Source organism: Dendrobates tinctorius, unplaced genomic scaffold (assembly GCF_039654945.1).
Source record: "Dendrobates tinctorius isolate UK_male_01 unplaced genomic scaffold, ASM3965494v1 ptg000032l, whole genome shotgun sequence".
NCBI lineage: Eukaryota > Metazoa > Chordata > Amphibia > Anura > Dendrobatidae > Dendrobates > Dendrobates tinctorius.
In genome coordinates, this window is record NW_027361700.1 from 26,740,498 (window position 1) to 26,754,447 (window position 13,950).

Sequence of the window (13,950 nt, forward strand, 5' to 3'; positions counted from 1 at the left end):
AGCCCTGACATGTGTCCATACAGTAGCTTTCTCCCACATATGGGGTGTCAGCTTACTCAGGACAAATTGGACAACAACTTTTGGGGTTCAATTTCTCCTGTTACCCTTGGGAAAATAAAAAAATTGGGGAATAATTGATCATGTTTGTGGAAAAAATACGATTTTTTTATTTTCATGCCCTGGCATTATAAACTTCTGTGAAGCCCTTGGGGGTTCAAAGTGCTCACCACACATCTAGATAAGTTCCTTGGGGGGTCTAGTTTCCAAAATGGTGTCATTTGTGGGGGGTTTCCACTGTTTAGGTACATCAGGGGTTTTCCAATCGCGACATGGTGTCCGATCTCAATTCCAACCAAAAACGTCAAATGGCGCTGCTTTCCTTCCGAGCTCTGCCATGCGCCCAAATAGTGGTTTACCCCCACATGTGGGGTATCAGCGTACTCAGGACAAATTGCACAATAACTTTTAGGGTGCTGTTACCTTTGGAAAAATAAGAATTGAGGGTGAAAAGATCATTTTTGTGGAAAAAATATGATTTTTTAATTGTATGGCTTTATGTTATAAACTTCTGTGAAGCCCTTGGGGGTTCAAAGTTCTCACCACACATCTAGATAAGTTCCTTAGGGGGTCTAGTTTCCAAAATGGTGTCATTTGTGGGGGGTTTCCACTGTTTTGGTACATCAGGGGTTTTCCAATCGCGACATGATGTCCGATCTCAATTCCAGCCAAAAACGTCAAATGGCGCTGCTTCCCTTCCGAGCTCTGCCATGCGCCCAAATAGTGGTTTACCCCCACATGTGGGGTATTAGCATACTCAGGACAAATTGCACAATAACTTTTAGGGTCCTGTTACCCTTCGGAAAATAAAAATTGGGGTGAAAAGATCATTTTTGTGGAAAAAATATGATTTTTTAATTGTACCGCTGTACGTTATAAACTTCTGTAAAGCCCTTGTGGGTTCAAAGTTCTCACCACATATCTAGATAAGTTCCTTGGGGGGTCTAGTTTCCAAAATGGGGTCACTTGTAGGGGGTTTCCACTGTTTAGGTACATCAGGGACTCTCCAAACGTGACATGGCGTCCAATCTGAATTCCAGCCAATTTTGCATTGAAAAAGTCAAACGGCGCTCCTTCCATTCTGAGCTCTGCCATGCGCCGAAACAGTCGTTCCCCCCCACAAATCAGGTATCAGCGTACTCAGGACAAATTGCACAATAACTTTTGCAGTCCAATTTCTCCTGTTACCCTTGGTAAAATAAAAAAATTGAACCTGAAGTATTTTTTTTGTGAAAAAAAGTTAGATGTTCATTTTTTTTAAATATTAAAAAAAATTCCTGTGACGCACCTAAAGGGTTAATAAACTTCTTGAATGTGGTTTTGAGCACCTTAAGGGGTGCAGTTTTTAGAATGGTGTCACTTTTGGGTATTTTCTATCATATAGACCCCTCAAAGTGGCTTCAAATGTGATGTGGTCCTAAAAATAAAATGGTGTTGTAAAAATGAGAAATCGCTGGTCAACTTTTAACCCTTATAACTTCCTAATAAAAAAAAATTTTGGTTCCAAAATTGTGCTGATGTAAAGTAAACATGTGGGAAATGTTAGTTATCAAGTTTTTTGTGTGCCATATCTCTGTGATTTAAGGGCATAAAAATTCAAAGTTGGAAAATTGCGAAATTTTCAAAATTTTTGCCAAATTTCCGTTTTTTTCACAAATAAACGCAAGTTATTTGAATGAAATTTTACCACTAACATGAAGTACAATATGTCACGAGAAAACAATGTCAGAATCACCGGGATCCATAGAAGCGTTCCAGAGTTATGACCTCATAAAGGTACAGTGGTCAGAATTGTAAAAATTGGCCCGGTCATGAACGTGCAAACCACCCTTGGGGGTGAAGGGGTTAAAGTTAGAGAAGTCAGACTGTGGAATGGCCGACACAAGAGGTAATAATGAGACACTAGAACAGCTTTTAAAAAAGGGTTGGATGGATTCCTCAATACACATAACCTTGCAAGCGATAGTTAATTTAGTGACAAAAAAACAATTGAAGAAAGGTTGAACTTGATGGACCTAGATCTTTTTCAACCTAAGTACGGTAACTATGTATGAGTTTTGAAGTGTGGTCCTTGCTTACAGCTGTGATTTATAATAGTGAATCACAGAACCTTAACCACCCCTAGCACCTGAACAGGATCTAACTAAGGCAGTAGCCTGCAAGCTGAGACTCTACATGTGTTGTGAATCTACAACTCCAGGCATGGGGCCTGAAGGCCGCATAATATCTGGAGTCACATAAGCAGAAAGCACCTTCCTAAGTGGCCCTGCTATTTACTCTTGGGTAGCATGGTTTTACAAAATTGTTATAGAAATTACCAAAATGTATGAACTTCTTTCACAAAGTCACGCTTGACATTAATTTGCCGTATCTGGAAAGGAGCAGTACAAAAACAATCATGAACGTAAAATGTTTCATTCATCTTTATTTTCTTTGTATTTGATTAAAAAAAGATAAAAAAACATCAGATTTTCATACACAACTGCGCTGAGAATTGTGTTTAGGGCACACTAGCTACAAAGATGCAGCATAGAAGGGTGGGGATGTAGGCAGATTAAAATTGAATTCAGGGTAAAGAATTAAAACCATGCAGAACTTGAACACTGCTGCACTACGGACTCCGCATGAAGCCGGTCTACACCCAATCGGGACGACACAATTTAATTCCATTATCAGGTTACAGTACATTGTAGCCAGATACTTGTCAGTCAGCTAAAATGCTACATGACGATAATTCTATGGTGCAGTTGCCCAACAACCATCATGCCAGACATGGCAGTGCTGACAAGAGCCCACAGAGATAGCCGTCAAGAAGAAACATTATGGTGGGATTAAAATTTAGGAATGATTTGAGAGGACCTTCCTTCTTCGACCCATAGGTGACACTATTACACAGGCGACCCTTATGACACTGAGATCAATCCTTCCGATCGGCTTCCTCTGCTGCTTGATCTGTAGTGGTTTCCTCCACCGTTCCACTGTTGCTCTCAGACCCAGTGTTGCTGTCACTTGTTCCCTCGTCCAGGGTGCTATCCACCGCTTCTTGCCCACTTTCCTTATCTTCTGGGGTAGATGTTCCCTCCTCACCATTTTGCTGGCTCTCGCTGGTCTCCTCTGCTGGTGGCAAAGAAGGGGTGTCCTCTGGAAGAGAAACTGAAACATATACACTACTCATATAGGAATATAATGGCAGATAGCTGCCTATTTGTCCTTTAGCTATGTGGAAAGTAAACTATTTTCTGTGACAAGAAACAGAGGCACAAGCAAAGCTGTTGCATAGTAAAATAAGTGCCCAATTTACCAGGAAGCTAGGCAGATGGGAGTAACCACCTTCCTTAATCTTAAACTTGCAGTAACTGGAGCCAGAAGGCGGCATGAGGCCTGCATATATTAGAACAGAGCGGTCACATAGCGAACAGCTTGCAATATTAAAGAGATCAAAATTAAAGCACAGGCATACTAGTAGGATATGACAGTCAGTGGGTTAGGGGTTGGTTAGGTAAGGGTTTTACTTTTGAAACCTAAATGAAAATATTAGTCCTTTGACTGCGAAGCAAATCACCGATAAGAACCATACATACGCGTCTCCATCGCCACCTCCTCTTCTCCATTCTTCTCTTCAGTCTTCACAGCCTCCTGCTCTTCCTCAGCTGCTGCGGCTGCCGCGGCAGCGGCTGCTGCTGCAGCAGTTTGATTGCGCTCAGCTTGTTCTGCCGCTTCTTTCTCTCGTTCTTCCTGACGCTTGCGAGCCTGTTCTTCTGCCTGCGCAATTTCCGCTGCAATTTTATCCATATCAACCTCCACTTTCAGGTTGCATAGCTGTAAATAACAAACAAGGGTGAAGACCATGCAAAAAAAATCCCTTGCATACCGGACACGTCCCACAACACAGGACAATGTACCCTGCACACCGGACACGTCCCACTACACAAAACAATGTACATGGCGACTGTTTCCAGCAGCTTCTATAAAGGAACAGCTTGACTGACAGCGTATGATAACGCTATCTCTAACAAGAGCATAGAGAATGGTACAGGCAGCAGTCAGGAAGCAGAATACTGAAAATTACCCGTTTAAGCTCATTGTTGAAGGCATCGGTACTTTCCAAGAACTTTCTCTTCTTTTCCTGGTGACGATCTTCAATTTGTAACAGCTCGGCCTCCAATTTGCGCTGATGTGAAAACACAGACAAATCAGGACACAATGGACAACAATAATCTCCCCAGACAACTTTCAGACTCAGAAGACATTACTTGACCTGTCACGCTAGAACATCCCACACTATTTTTGCAACAGTTTTTCTTTTTTTTTTTTTAAATCACCAATAGCCATATCCTTTTATTTTTCGGACATTTTAGCATTGCTGTATTATAAGTGAATGTTTTTTTTCTCTATGAGGGCTCCTTTTGTGAAAGTCAAGTGTTAGTGCTTATTAGCATAGCTTTGAAGGAGTAATTATTCACCATTGATTTTCTAATTGTCTCTGCAATATCCATGCTGAGTATATGCTCCCAAAGGTGTCCATAGCCTAGACAATGTACTCTGCCTCAATACTGATGTGCATGGCGCGGTGGTGCGATTAGGGGTAAACCAGGGGTTAGTACAAACCCATTCACCACACCTGCGGACTGGGGTGAGGTTAGTTTCTGCTCAGCGTGTTTATTCACGCTTCCATTCAGAGAAAGGGATACCTCTTTAAAGTCAGAAAGAAAGCTGCAACTTATAGTGACAAGCATTTCTAGAAGCAGGTTTTATATTTTTTTTTACGCCTATGAAAATTTACAGCACGCACTATTAGTGTCTATGCAGACATGTCCAGCCCCAAACACTAGAATAAAGCTGCACTTTATGCAGTAGCTGCATAAAAACAAGGATTTATGTGTGTACTCACCGTAAAATCCTTTTCTCCGAGCCAATCATTGGGGGACACAGGACCATGGGTGTTATGCTGCTGCCACTCAGAGGACACTAAGCAAATACACAAAGAAACTGACTCCTCCATCCGCAGTATACACCCTCTGCTGGCTCTATCCTGAACCAGTTCAGTGCTAAAGCAGTAGGAGTTTACGGATAGCAAATAAAAAATGCAACATGTCAAAGAGCTAAAGACAACCACAAGCCAACAGGCTAATCAGGGTGGGTGCTGTGTCCCCCAGTGATTGGTTCGGAGAGAAAGGATTTTACGGTGCGTACACACAAAAATCCCTGCTTCTCCTTCGCTTCATTGGGGGACAAAGAACCATGAGATGTCCCAAAGCAGTCCCTGGGTGGGAAAACAGCACAACAGCTGAAACCTTAAGTACTCAAAGATTAATTTGGCCTACAGATGCGCTACTATCGATTGCAGAATTTCCTTGCCAAGGGCAGCATCTGAAGAGGCTGGAGAATGCATGTTGTAATGCGTAACTAACGTGTGAAGGCAGGACAAAGTTGCAACCTTGCAAACTTGCTGTACCGACGCCTGGAGCCGAATGGCCCAGAAAAGTTCCCACTAACCGAGTGAAGTTTGCCCTGAGCCCTGCTGAGAAAGGCTGACCTCTGCCACGGTAAGCTTCCTGAATTGCAGAGCGAACCTATCTGGCTATTGTAGCTTTAGAAGCAGGTAGGCATTTTCTGTGGTGCTGTGGAAGTACAAAGAGGGAATCCGACCTGCGGAAAGACGCTGTTCTGGAAATGTATTTCATGAGTGCTCTCGCTAAATCCGAAGTGTGGAGAGCCTTTTCAGAGCGATGAACCAGAGCTAGGCAGAATGAGGGCAAGACTATGATCTCATTCAGACGAAAAGAAACGACCTTAGGCAAGAAGGCCGGAGACGTCCACTCCTTAACACTACCTTGCTCTGATGAAAGACCAGAAATGGAGGTTTGCAAGACAAAGCCGCAAATAACAAGATTGCATGATGGATGTTACTACTACCAGAAAAACAACCTTCCAAAAAAGGTGAGTGATACGTCCTGCAGGAGTACGAAGGGGTCTCATGTAGGGCACCTGAGACCAGATTAAGATCTCAAAGCTCCAAAGTCATGTTGTAGGGAGGAACAAGGTGTGACACTCCCTGTATGAAGATCTCAACCTGAGATTTGGGATCTATTTTTCTCTGGAATAGGACGGATAGGGCTGAAATTGGCATTTGAGCGAAAACAGTGCCAGGCTTGAATGCAATCCTGCTTGGCGAAAGCTCCAAAATAGACAGAACAGAAAACACAGGTGGGGAACATTCGTGGTTTTTTACACCAAGAGAAAAAAAGCCTTCCAAATACGATGGTAAATACGCATGGAGGTAGGTTTCCGAGTGTTGAATATGGTGGACGCTACTTGTTGCAAAAAGCCGGCCTGAGCTAGAATCCAGGATTCAATCGCCAGGCCGTTAAAGTCAACACTGTCGAGTTCTGGCGGTAAATGGGCCCTTGGGGAGGAGGTCTGGGCAGACCGGTAACCGGTAGGGGACGTCGGCAATCAGTTGCACTAGTTCCATGCACCATGCTCGGGGTGGCCAGTCTGGTGATACGAGAATCACCAAGATATCCTCCGCTTGACCCTTTGGGGTTAGCGGAAGCGGCGGAAAAGTAAGGGAGACGAAACAGATGACACGGAAGCACCAGAGTATCCGACCCGCTGGCTAATGGGTCTCGGGACCGAAAGACTATTGCCGGAACTTGGGCGTTTAGGCTAGAAGCCATAAGATTCACATTCTGAGTACCCTAGCGCTCACAAATCTACTGGAAAGAACTTCCAGATGAAGGGACTGCTCTCCCGAGGTCCGACCTAGATGGCTGAGAAGATCAGTCATCCAATAATCCAATACTCTTCCCCCGGGATGTGAACTGCCGAGATGGCTGAATGGTGCGTCTCAGCTCACCGAAGAATGAGTGCTATTTTGAGCATTGCTTTTCAGCTCTGTGTGGCCCCCTGCCAATTAATGTACACTACCGCCGTGGCATCTGAATGGGGCGGACAGTGAAAAGTCAATGGAAAAGATGAAACGCCATCTAGATTGCCTGAATCTCGAGGATATTGATCGGGAGATTGGATGCTCGAATGAACCAGTCCCTGAGTCGTGTGGTGACGGGAAATCGCACCTCATCCTAGGAGACTGGTGTCGGTGGCCACCACTGGTCAGTGCACCGAATGAAAAGACATTCCTTGACCCAGTGAGGACGTTGAGGTCCACCACCTGAGGGAAAAAAAACGCCTGAACTGGGGAGACAGGTGAAACCAGCAGACCAGTGGGGATGGATTTACGTTCCAAGGGGAGAGCAAATGTCTGCTGTAGAGGACGGTGATGAGTTTGTTCAAACGGTACTGTCTCGAGCGATGCTTTTTTTTTTTTTTTAAATTTACCAGGACCTGTATGTTGAACCGCAGGGAATGTGGGCGGCAAGAGAAACCTTCCGGGCTCCCTGGATCAGCGTCGAGATCTTTTCTAGAGGGAGAATTACCAACTCTCGGGAAGGTGTCCATGATCATCTCCAAAAAGGAGATCAGCTGGGATAGGCTGTAGTGGACTTGTTTAGGTTAACAAGCCAACACAGAAAAGAGAGAGATAGAGACAGAGATAGAGAGATTAGGCTAACAAGCCAACCCAGACAAGAGAGAGAGACACTACCGTGAGACACTGACACTCTCCGCAGAGGCCTGCAGGGACGATCCCTTGATAAGGGGTTAAGCTAGGCAAGTCAGAAATAACACGCCCCGAGAGTGCAGAAAAGGACATGACAGCAGCCCTGACCTAGGCGGACGGGCTGGGGCAGTAGTGAGACTGAAGGGCAAGGCCGTGAAGGGAGAATGTTCGTGAACCATGTGAGGAACGGGACGATGAATCCATTGTTGCGGGGAGCGTATATGGCTTGTTAAAATGGAACTGTATGTGCCTCTGCCCTCGGAAAAAGCGACTTCCAGGGGACCCACTGGCCTTGACCGGCCACCAGCCAGAACTTAAGGTATGCGTCTTGTGATGAAAGAAGAGCAGACAACTCCCTACCTTGTCCTGTATTCTCCGGATACCGGAGAGAGAGAGTGAGCAGAAAACTTGCGGGGAGAGTTACTCTTGTGTCCGGACCGGAAGGGTCATTTTCTCCAGGAATGAGCGAGCTTGAATGAAGATTGTGACTTTCTATCACCGAGCAGTAGATGGGCCGAGGTAGAGTAAGCAGATGCGGATGACTAGTTTAAGGTACCGCAGAAAAGGCCGGAAGCAAACCTGGAGTAGGTTCCGAAAAAAAGGCGAGTGAGCCTAAGTTGAGGGAGGAATTTGCTTGTTCCTCCAATAGGGTCTGAAATAAATTGGTCAAGTTTATTCCCAAGCAAGCGCCCGCTCTGGTAAGGTAGGGAGGTTAGAGATTTATTAGGAGCGGAGTGTGCTTGCCACTCCCTGAGCCATAGGGCTCTCCTGATGGTAACGGCGTTTGCAGGTGCGGCAGTTAGCTGCGTCTAGGGAGGCATGTACAATGTAGTCCCCAGCTCGGGCAATGTGGTAGGCGAGACTGACCGCTTTGGGAGGTAGGTTAATGTCTGGACCGGTCTTAGCCAGAGGCTTCGCCCAGGCTACCGTAGGCTGTGCAGAATGCTAGCGTTTTCCAAGCGATCTGGAGTATCGCATGGAGAACTGATTGACAGGTTGGTCACACTCGTCAAACACAGTGTTTGACAAGCGTGACCAACTTTTTACTACTGATGCTGCCTATGCAGCATCAGTAGTAACAGCTAGGATGTAAAAAATAAAAAATAAAAATATTGTTATTCTAACCTTCCGGCGTCCCGCACAGCCTTCCCGTCTCTCTCCACGCTCCCGGCATCTTCCGGTCTCAGTAATCCTTTGCGCGAATGACCGCGAGACGTCACGCTCACGCGAGATCGCAACGTCATCGCGGTCATTCTCGCAAAGGATTACTGGGACCGGAATATGTCGGGAGCGTGGAGAGAGGAGGGAAGACTGCGCGGGACACCGGAAGGTGAGAACAATATTTGTTATTTTAATTCTATTTTTTACAGGGATATGGTACCCACAGCCCGGAGGACAGTCTCCTCTCCTCCGGACCGTGGGTACCATCCGCAAATGTTCTGTTTACTTTTCGCATGGTGGGCACAGCCACATGCGGAAAGTAAGCAGAACAATGCATTCCTAAGTGGGCGGAATCGCCGCCATTCCGCTAAATTAATGAGCATGCTGCGTTTTTTACCGCAAAGCGATTCCGCAGCGGAAAAAAACGCAGCATTAGCACAGCATTGCGGAATCCCATAGGATTGCATGGCATGCTTATTTTCACGTTTTTGCGGCAAAATCGCGCATTTAAAACCGCCACGAAAACGTGAAAAAAACGCGACGTGTGAACGCAGCCTGAGGCCGCACATGTCACACAGCCTTGTGAGCACCCAATCATCACACTTCTGAACCAGAAGGAAGCAGAAGTGAACGGTTCTAGAAACAAGATGGCGCTTCTCATGAGGAACGAGAAGCGCCAGCAGAAGGGTGCGAAGTCAGGGACAGAGCAACAGGATGTGGCCGCAGTGAGTGGTGCCTAAACAGTGGGCGGAGCCGACGGGTGGGCGGAGATTGGCCTATCCTGGCTAGAAGCCGGGGGCTAAATTTTTTGAGGCCGCAGCGGGGCCACAGGAATGGCAATGACGGCAGCAGTGTGGCGGCGCAGCATCCCCCCGTGCGCACAGCCCCGGGGACCCGAACATACGACAGTACCATCGGGGGAGCCCCAATCCTCCCCCTGAAGACAGCAGGCGCCGCTGAGAGGGGACGTAGCAGAGAGCCGGGTGGACGGAGCAGCAGGCCCAGATGGGGATTGTGTGCCGCATGGGCGTTCCTCAATCCACCCTCCCTTTGACAGAGAGGTGGAGAGGTCTTGTTAGCCACCAGTCAACATCCACTTTCAGGCAGTGGTGGTGCAGTGGGGCCGCACGGATGCCGCATGGAGCCTCTACATGTTACCTGAGGTAATCTTTCTTCAGGGATTGGTGAGGCAGGCTGGCGTGTCCGGCTGAAGAAACTGGCTCCAGAAAAGGGAACTTGGGGGCGACACCCCATGTTCCCGTCTGTTGCGGATGTGGGGAGAGCGGACCCATTGAAGGGATCCGTCGCCTCTGAAGAGAGCCCAGACCGCGTTAAGACTGCAGGAGGGGATACGGGGAGACGACACTCCACGTGCCCGCCTGTTGATGATTTTGGGAGTTCGGGACCTTGAAAGGCCCCATCGCCCCTTGAATCCGTAGAAAAAAAGTGAAAAGGTAAAAATTAAAATAACGTCGGGGTCTGAAGCCAGACCCTAGTGCCTCCTACAGACACTAAGCAAGAACTGGTTCAGGATAGAGCCAGCAGAGGGCGTATACTGAGGAGGAGTCAATTTCATTGTGTGTTTGCTTAGTGTCCTCCTAGTGGCAGCAGCATAACACCCATGGTCCTGTGTCCCCCAATGGGGCAAAGGAGAAACTAAGAAACCATCTTCATACATGTGTCAGCATTGTAGAATGCAAAAAAAAAATTAAACTAACTGGTTTGTGACTTGTTTTTTATTTTGTAACATAGGCCAGATTCAAGAGAGCATATGGAAATTTTTAATCCGTATACCATCTGTAGATCCGGTTTTTAAATCTATATGACATCCTTTTAGCACATCAACCAGTGAAGTTATTCAAGGCCATATACAGTTTCCTAATTATTACCTGCAATAAATCTATAGATAACAGGTGTGATGGCATCAGATTAATGCACCTTTTTAATTTAGTGAGAGAGTCTGTTCTGAAACATGGATCAGACAAATGTGTGCTTTTTTTTTTTTTTTTTTTTTTTTTTTTAACACACACGTGGACTATTGGTTAGTGTGTAAAACTGTTCATGTGAAATACTGCATAGGACTGCACTGCTCAGCTCCATATGCTGTTTTGCATATGGATATATAATACTGAACGAGCCTTAGCATTTTTTTCTTGAAATTTTGAGGGCAAGGGAAACTTTTTTATTTTTAAACTAAAACAGATCAGTGATAAGGCCCCAATACACACGTTAATGCGTGTTAAACCAGCATAAATCTGATAGCGTCAGGTGGTCACTTATGTGTTAATGTGGAAACTGACAGTCAGTTTTCCTCCATAAATATAATAATCTGCAGCAATATGGTCATTTATTAATACACTGAAGGATGCTATAGAATCCTAGAGGACAATAAGTAGGAATACTATGCGGTCATATGTAAGGAAAATATGGGGAAGATGTAAATCTGTGAAGGAATCAAGCATGGACTTATTAACCCCTTACTGACCACTGACGGGATAGTACGTCAGCGGTCGGTATCCCCTGCTTTGAGGTGGGCTCCGGCGGTGAGCCCACCTCAAATCCGCGACGTCAGCTGTTATAAACATGACATGTGCCCACAATAGGGGCGGGAGGAATCGCAATCCGCCCGTGCCTATTAACTAGTTAAACCCCGCTGTCAAACGCTGACAGCGGGCATTTAATTAGTACTTCCGGCGCCTGGACGGAAATGAGTGCATCGCAAACCCCCGTCACGTGATTGGGGGTCAGCGACGCGTTACCATGACAACCAGAGGTCTCAGAGACCTCTATGGTTGTTGCCGGCAGACTTTTATGAGCGCCACCCTGTGGTCGGCGCTCATAGCAATGCTGTATTTCTGAGAATGGCCTATATGTAGCAGGGCCGATCAAGTATGGCATGCCTCTAGCTTCCTATGGAGGCTACTGAAGCATGCCAAAAGTGAAAGAAAAAAAAGGGTTTAAAAAAAAAAAATAAAAATAAAAAGTTTAAAACACTCCCCTTTTGCCCCAAACAAAATAAAACAATAAAAAAAATTAAATCTACACATATTTGGTATCACTGCGTTCAGAATCACCCGATCATTAAAAAAAAAAAAAAAAAAAAAAAAAAAGATTAACCTAATCGCTAAATGGTGTAGCGAGAAAAAAAAAAAAAGTCAAAAACACAAGAATAACGTTTTTTTGGTCGCCGCGACATTGCATTAAAATGCAATAACGGGCGATCAAAAGAACGTATCTGCACAAAAGAGGTATCAATAAAATCGTCAGCTCGGCAAGCAAAAAATAAGCCCTCACCCAACCCCAGATCACGAAAAATGGAGATGCTACGGGTCTCGGAAAATTGTGCATTATTTTTTTTTAACTTTGGAATTTTTTTTCACCACTTAGATAAAAGAGAACATAGACATGTTTGGTGTTTATGAACTCGCAATGACATGAAGAATCATAATGTCAGGTCAGTTTTAACATTTAGTGAACCTAGCAAAAAAGCCAAACAAAAATCAATGGATTGCACTTTTTTTGCAATTTCACCGCATTTGGAATTTTTTTTCCCCGTTTACGAGTACACGACATGGTAAAACCAATGGTCGTTCAAAAGTACAACTTGTCCCGCCAAAAAATAAGCCATCACACGGGCATATTGACGGAAAAATAAAAAGTTATGCCTCTGCAAAGAAGGGGAGCGAAAAATGAAAAAAGCTCCAGTCATTAAGGGGTTAATATGCAAACAGCCCTGCCATGGTTGTGATCTCTCGCCATCGTCTTAATAAGCAGAGACATGTGCCAGCACCTGAGTTTTACCCCAGTACTAACCTGATGAACCATAAGGGACTGGACTTGTCTTTTAAGGACCTGCATCCTGGCTGTGGTGACAACAGATCTCACATCGGGCACTACGCTCTCGCTCAAGATTTCACTAATTAGGCGATGATTCCTCTGGAAACGTGCCGCTGCTGAATGCTTCATGGAAAACCCGTCATCATAGTCTTAAAAAGAAACAAAATGTAAACAGGTTATGTCAACGTTATTTAGCTGCTCTAAGACTACACTCGCATGTTGTGCCTGAGGTGTGGCAAAAAGCTTCAAAACTGTGCCAACTAAAAACAACTCCGATAATTATTCGAACAGAACCGCATCTATTAACCTGCTTCCCAAAATCCTGAATGGGTATTAGCATAAAAAGTGCCCAATGTGGCTAAACTGAGAATATTTAGAAAGACATGACTCTATTGTAAGTGATTTTACTGGTACAGTGCTGTGTGAAGCAATGTCAAATATTATTGCTTGCCTTTTTCCCATGAGGCACTAGGGGGAGCCGGATTACAATCCATAGTATTACCAGTACTTCTCTATACGCCCCTTAGCTGTCACTCTAAAATTTCTCAAATTTAGTGATGCAGATTCTGTGAATAGAGAAGATTCTGACCTCCTATTTCTAGTATTAGCATTTAGCATGTACATTTTTTAAAAGAAAAATTATTGTAATTATAAAAGCTCCCTAAACAGTATTTTTACACATGGCAGATCTATGCCGAACATTTCTGGGCCTATAAATCGCTACATCTGAATGAGGTTTTTATAGCATGTGCACTGACCTTTACAAATCCCATTAAGACACATGCATCAGTCTCGGCCACATGTGAACATGCCCTACCTAGAGCAAACGGCAACATTGGTCAGATTCGCTTACCGTCAGGATCCTCGGCTGGCTGGATGCTCATGTATGGCTCGCCCTTATCAATGCGAGACTGGCGCTGGCGGCTTTCTTCCTCCAGGGCTGCTTCAGCTCTGCTTTTGGCATTGATGTACGCAAGATAAGCAGGCGAGTTGTGGTACGTCTTCATGGATTCATTGTACTCAATCTGCAAAAAAAGCACAGCAGAAACCACAATTACAATCACATGCACCAAAACAGCCATTAAGTACACTACAGATTTATGCAGAGAACGACCTTTGCTGTACTGCACCGTGCTTCACTCTCCTAGGGACACTTAATTGGATCGTTCTAGGACTAGACTTCTGCACAAATTGGAAAAACATAGTCCATTTTCTGGCCTGTCACGGACACGATATTCCTGCTAATCACAAGCCATTGTTTCGTCGTACATCAC

General features: G+C 45.1%; 1 protein-coding gene across 6 annotated transcripts in view; it reads right to left on the reverse strand.

Moving 5' to 3' along the window:
• Nucleotides 1-2,462: 2,462 nt before the first annotated feature.
• The window catches only part of SMARCE1 (SWI/SNF related BAF chromatin remodeling complex subunit E1), a 37,242-nt gene continuing 25,754 nt past the window's right edge, over nt 2,463-13,950 (reverse strand). For 5 of the 6 annotated variants that reach the window (XM_073572648.1, XM_073572644.1, XM_073572646.1 and 2 more), the window contains 5 exons: nt 13,530-13,701; nt 12,653-12,825; nt 4,127-4,228; nt 3,639-3,876; nt 2,463-3,210 (listed from right to left, as the gene is read on the reverse strand). In XM_073572648.1, the coding sequence (XP_073428749.1) occupies nt 2,975-3,210; nt 3,639-3,876; nt 4,127-4,228; nt 12,653-12,825; nt 13,530-13,701 (921 nt within the window). In that variant the 3' untranslated portion in view covers nt 2,463-2,974. The remainder of the gene's footprint in view (nt 3,211-3,638; nt 3,877-4,126; nt 4,229-12,652; nt 12,826-13,529; nt 13,702-13,950) is intronic. The other variant, XM_073572647.1, reaches the window with a different exon arrangement.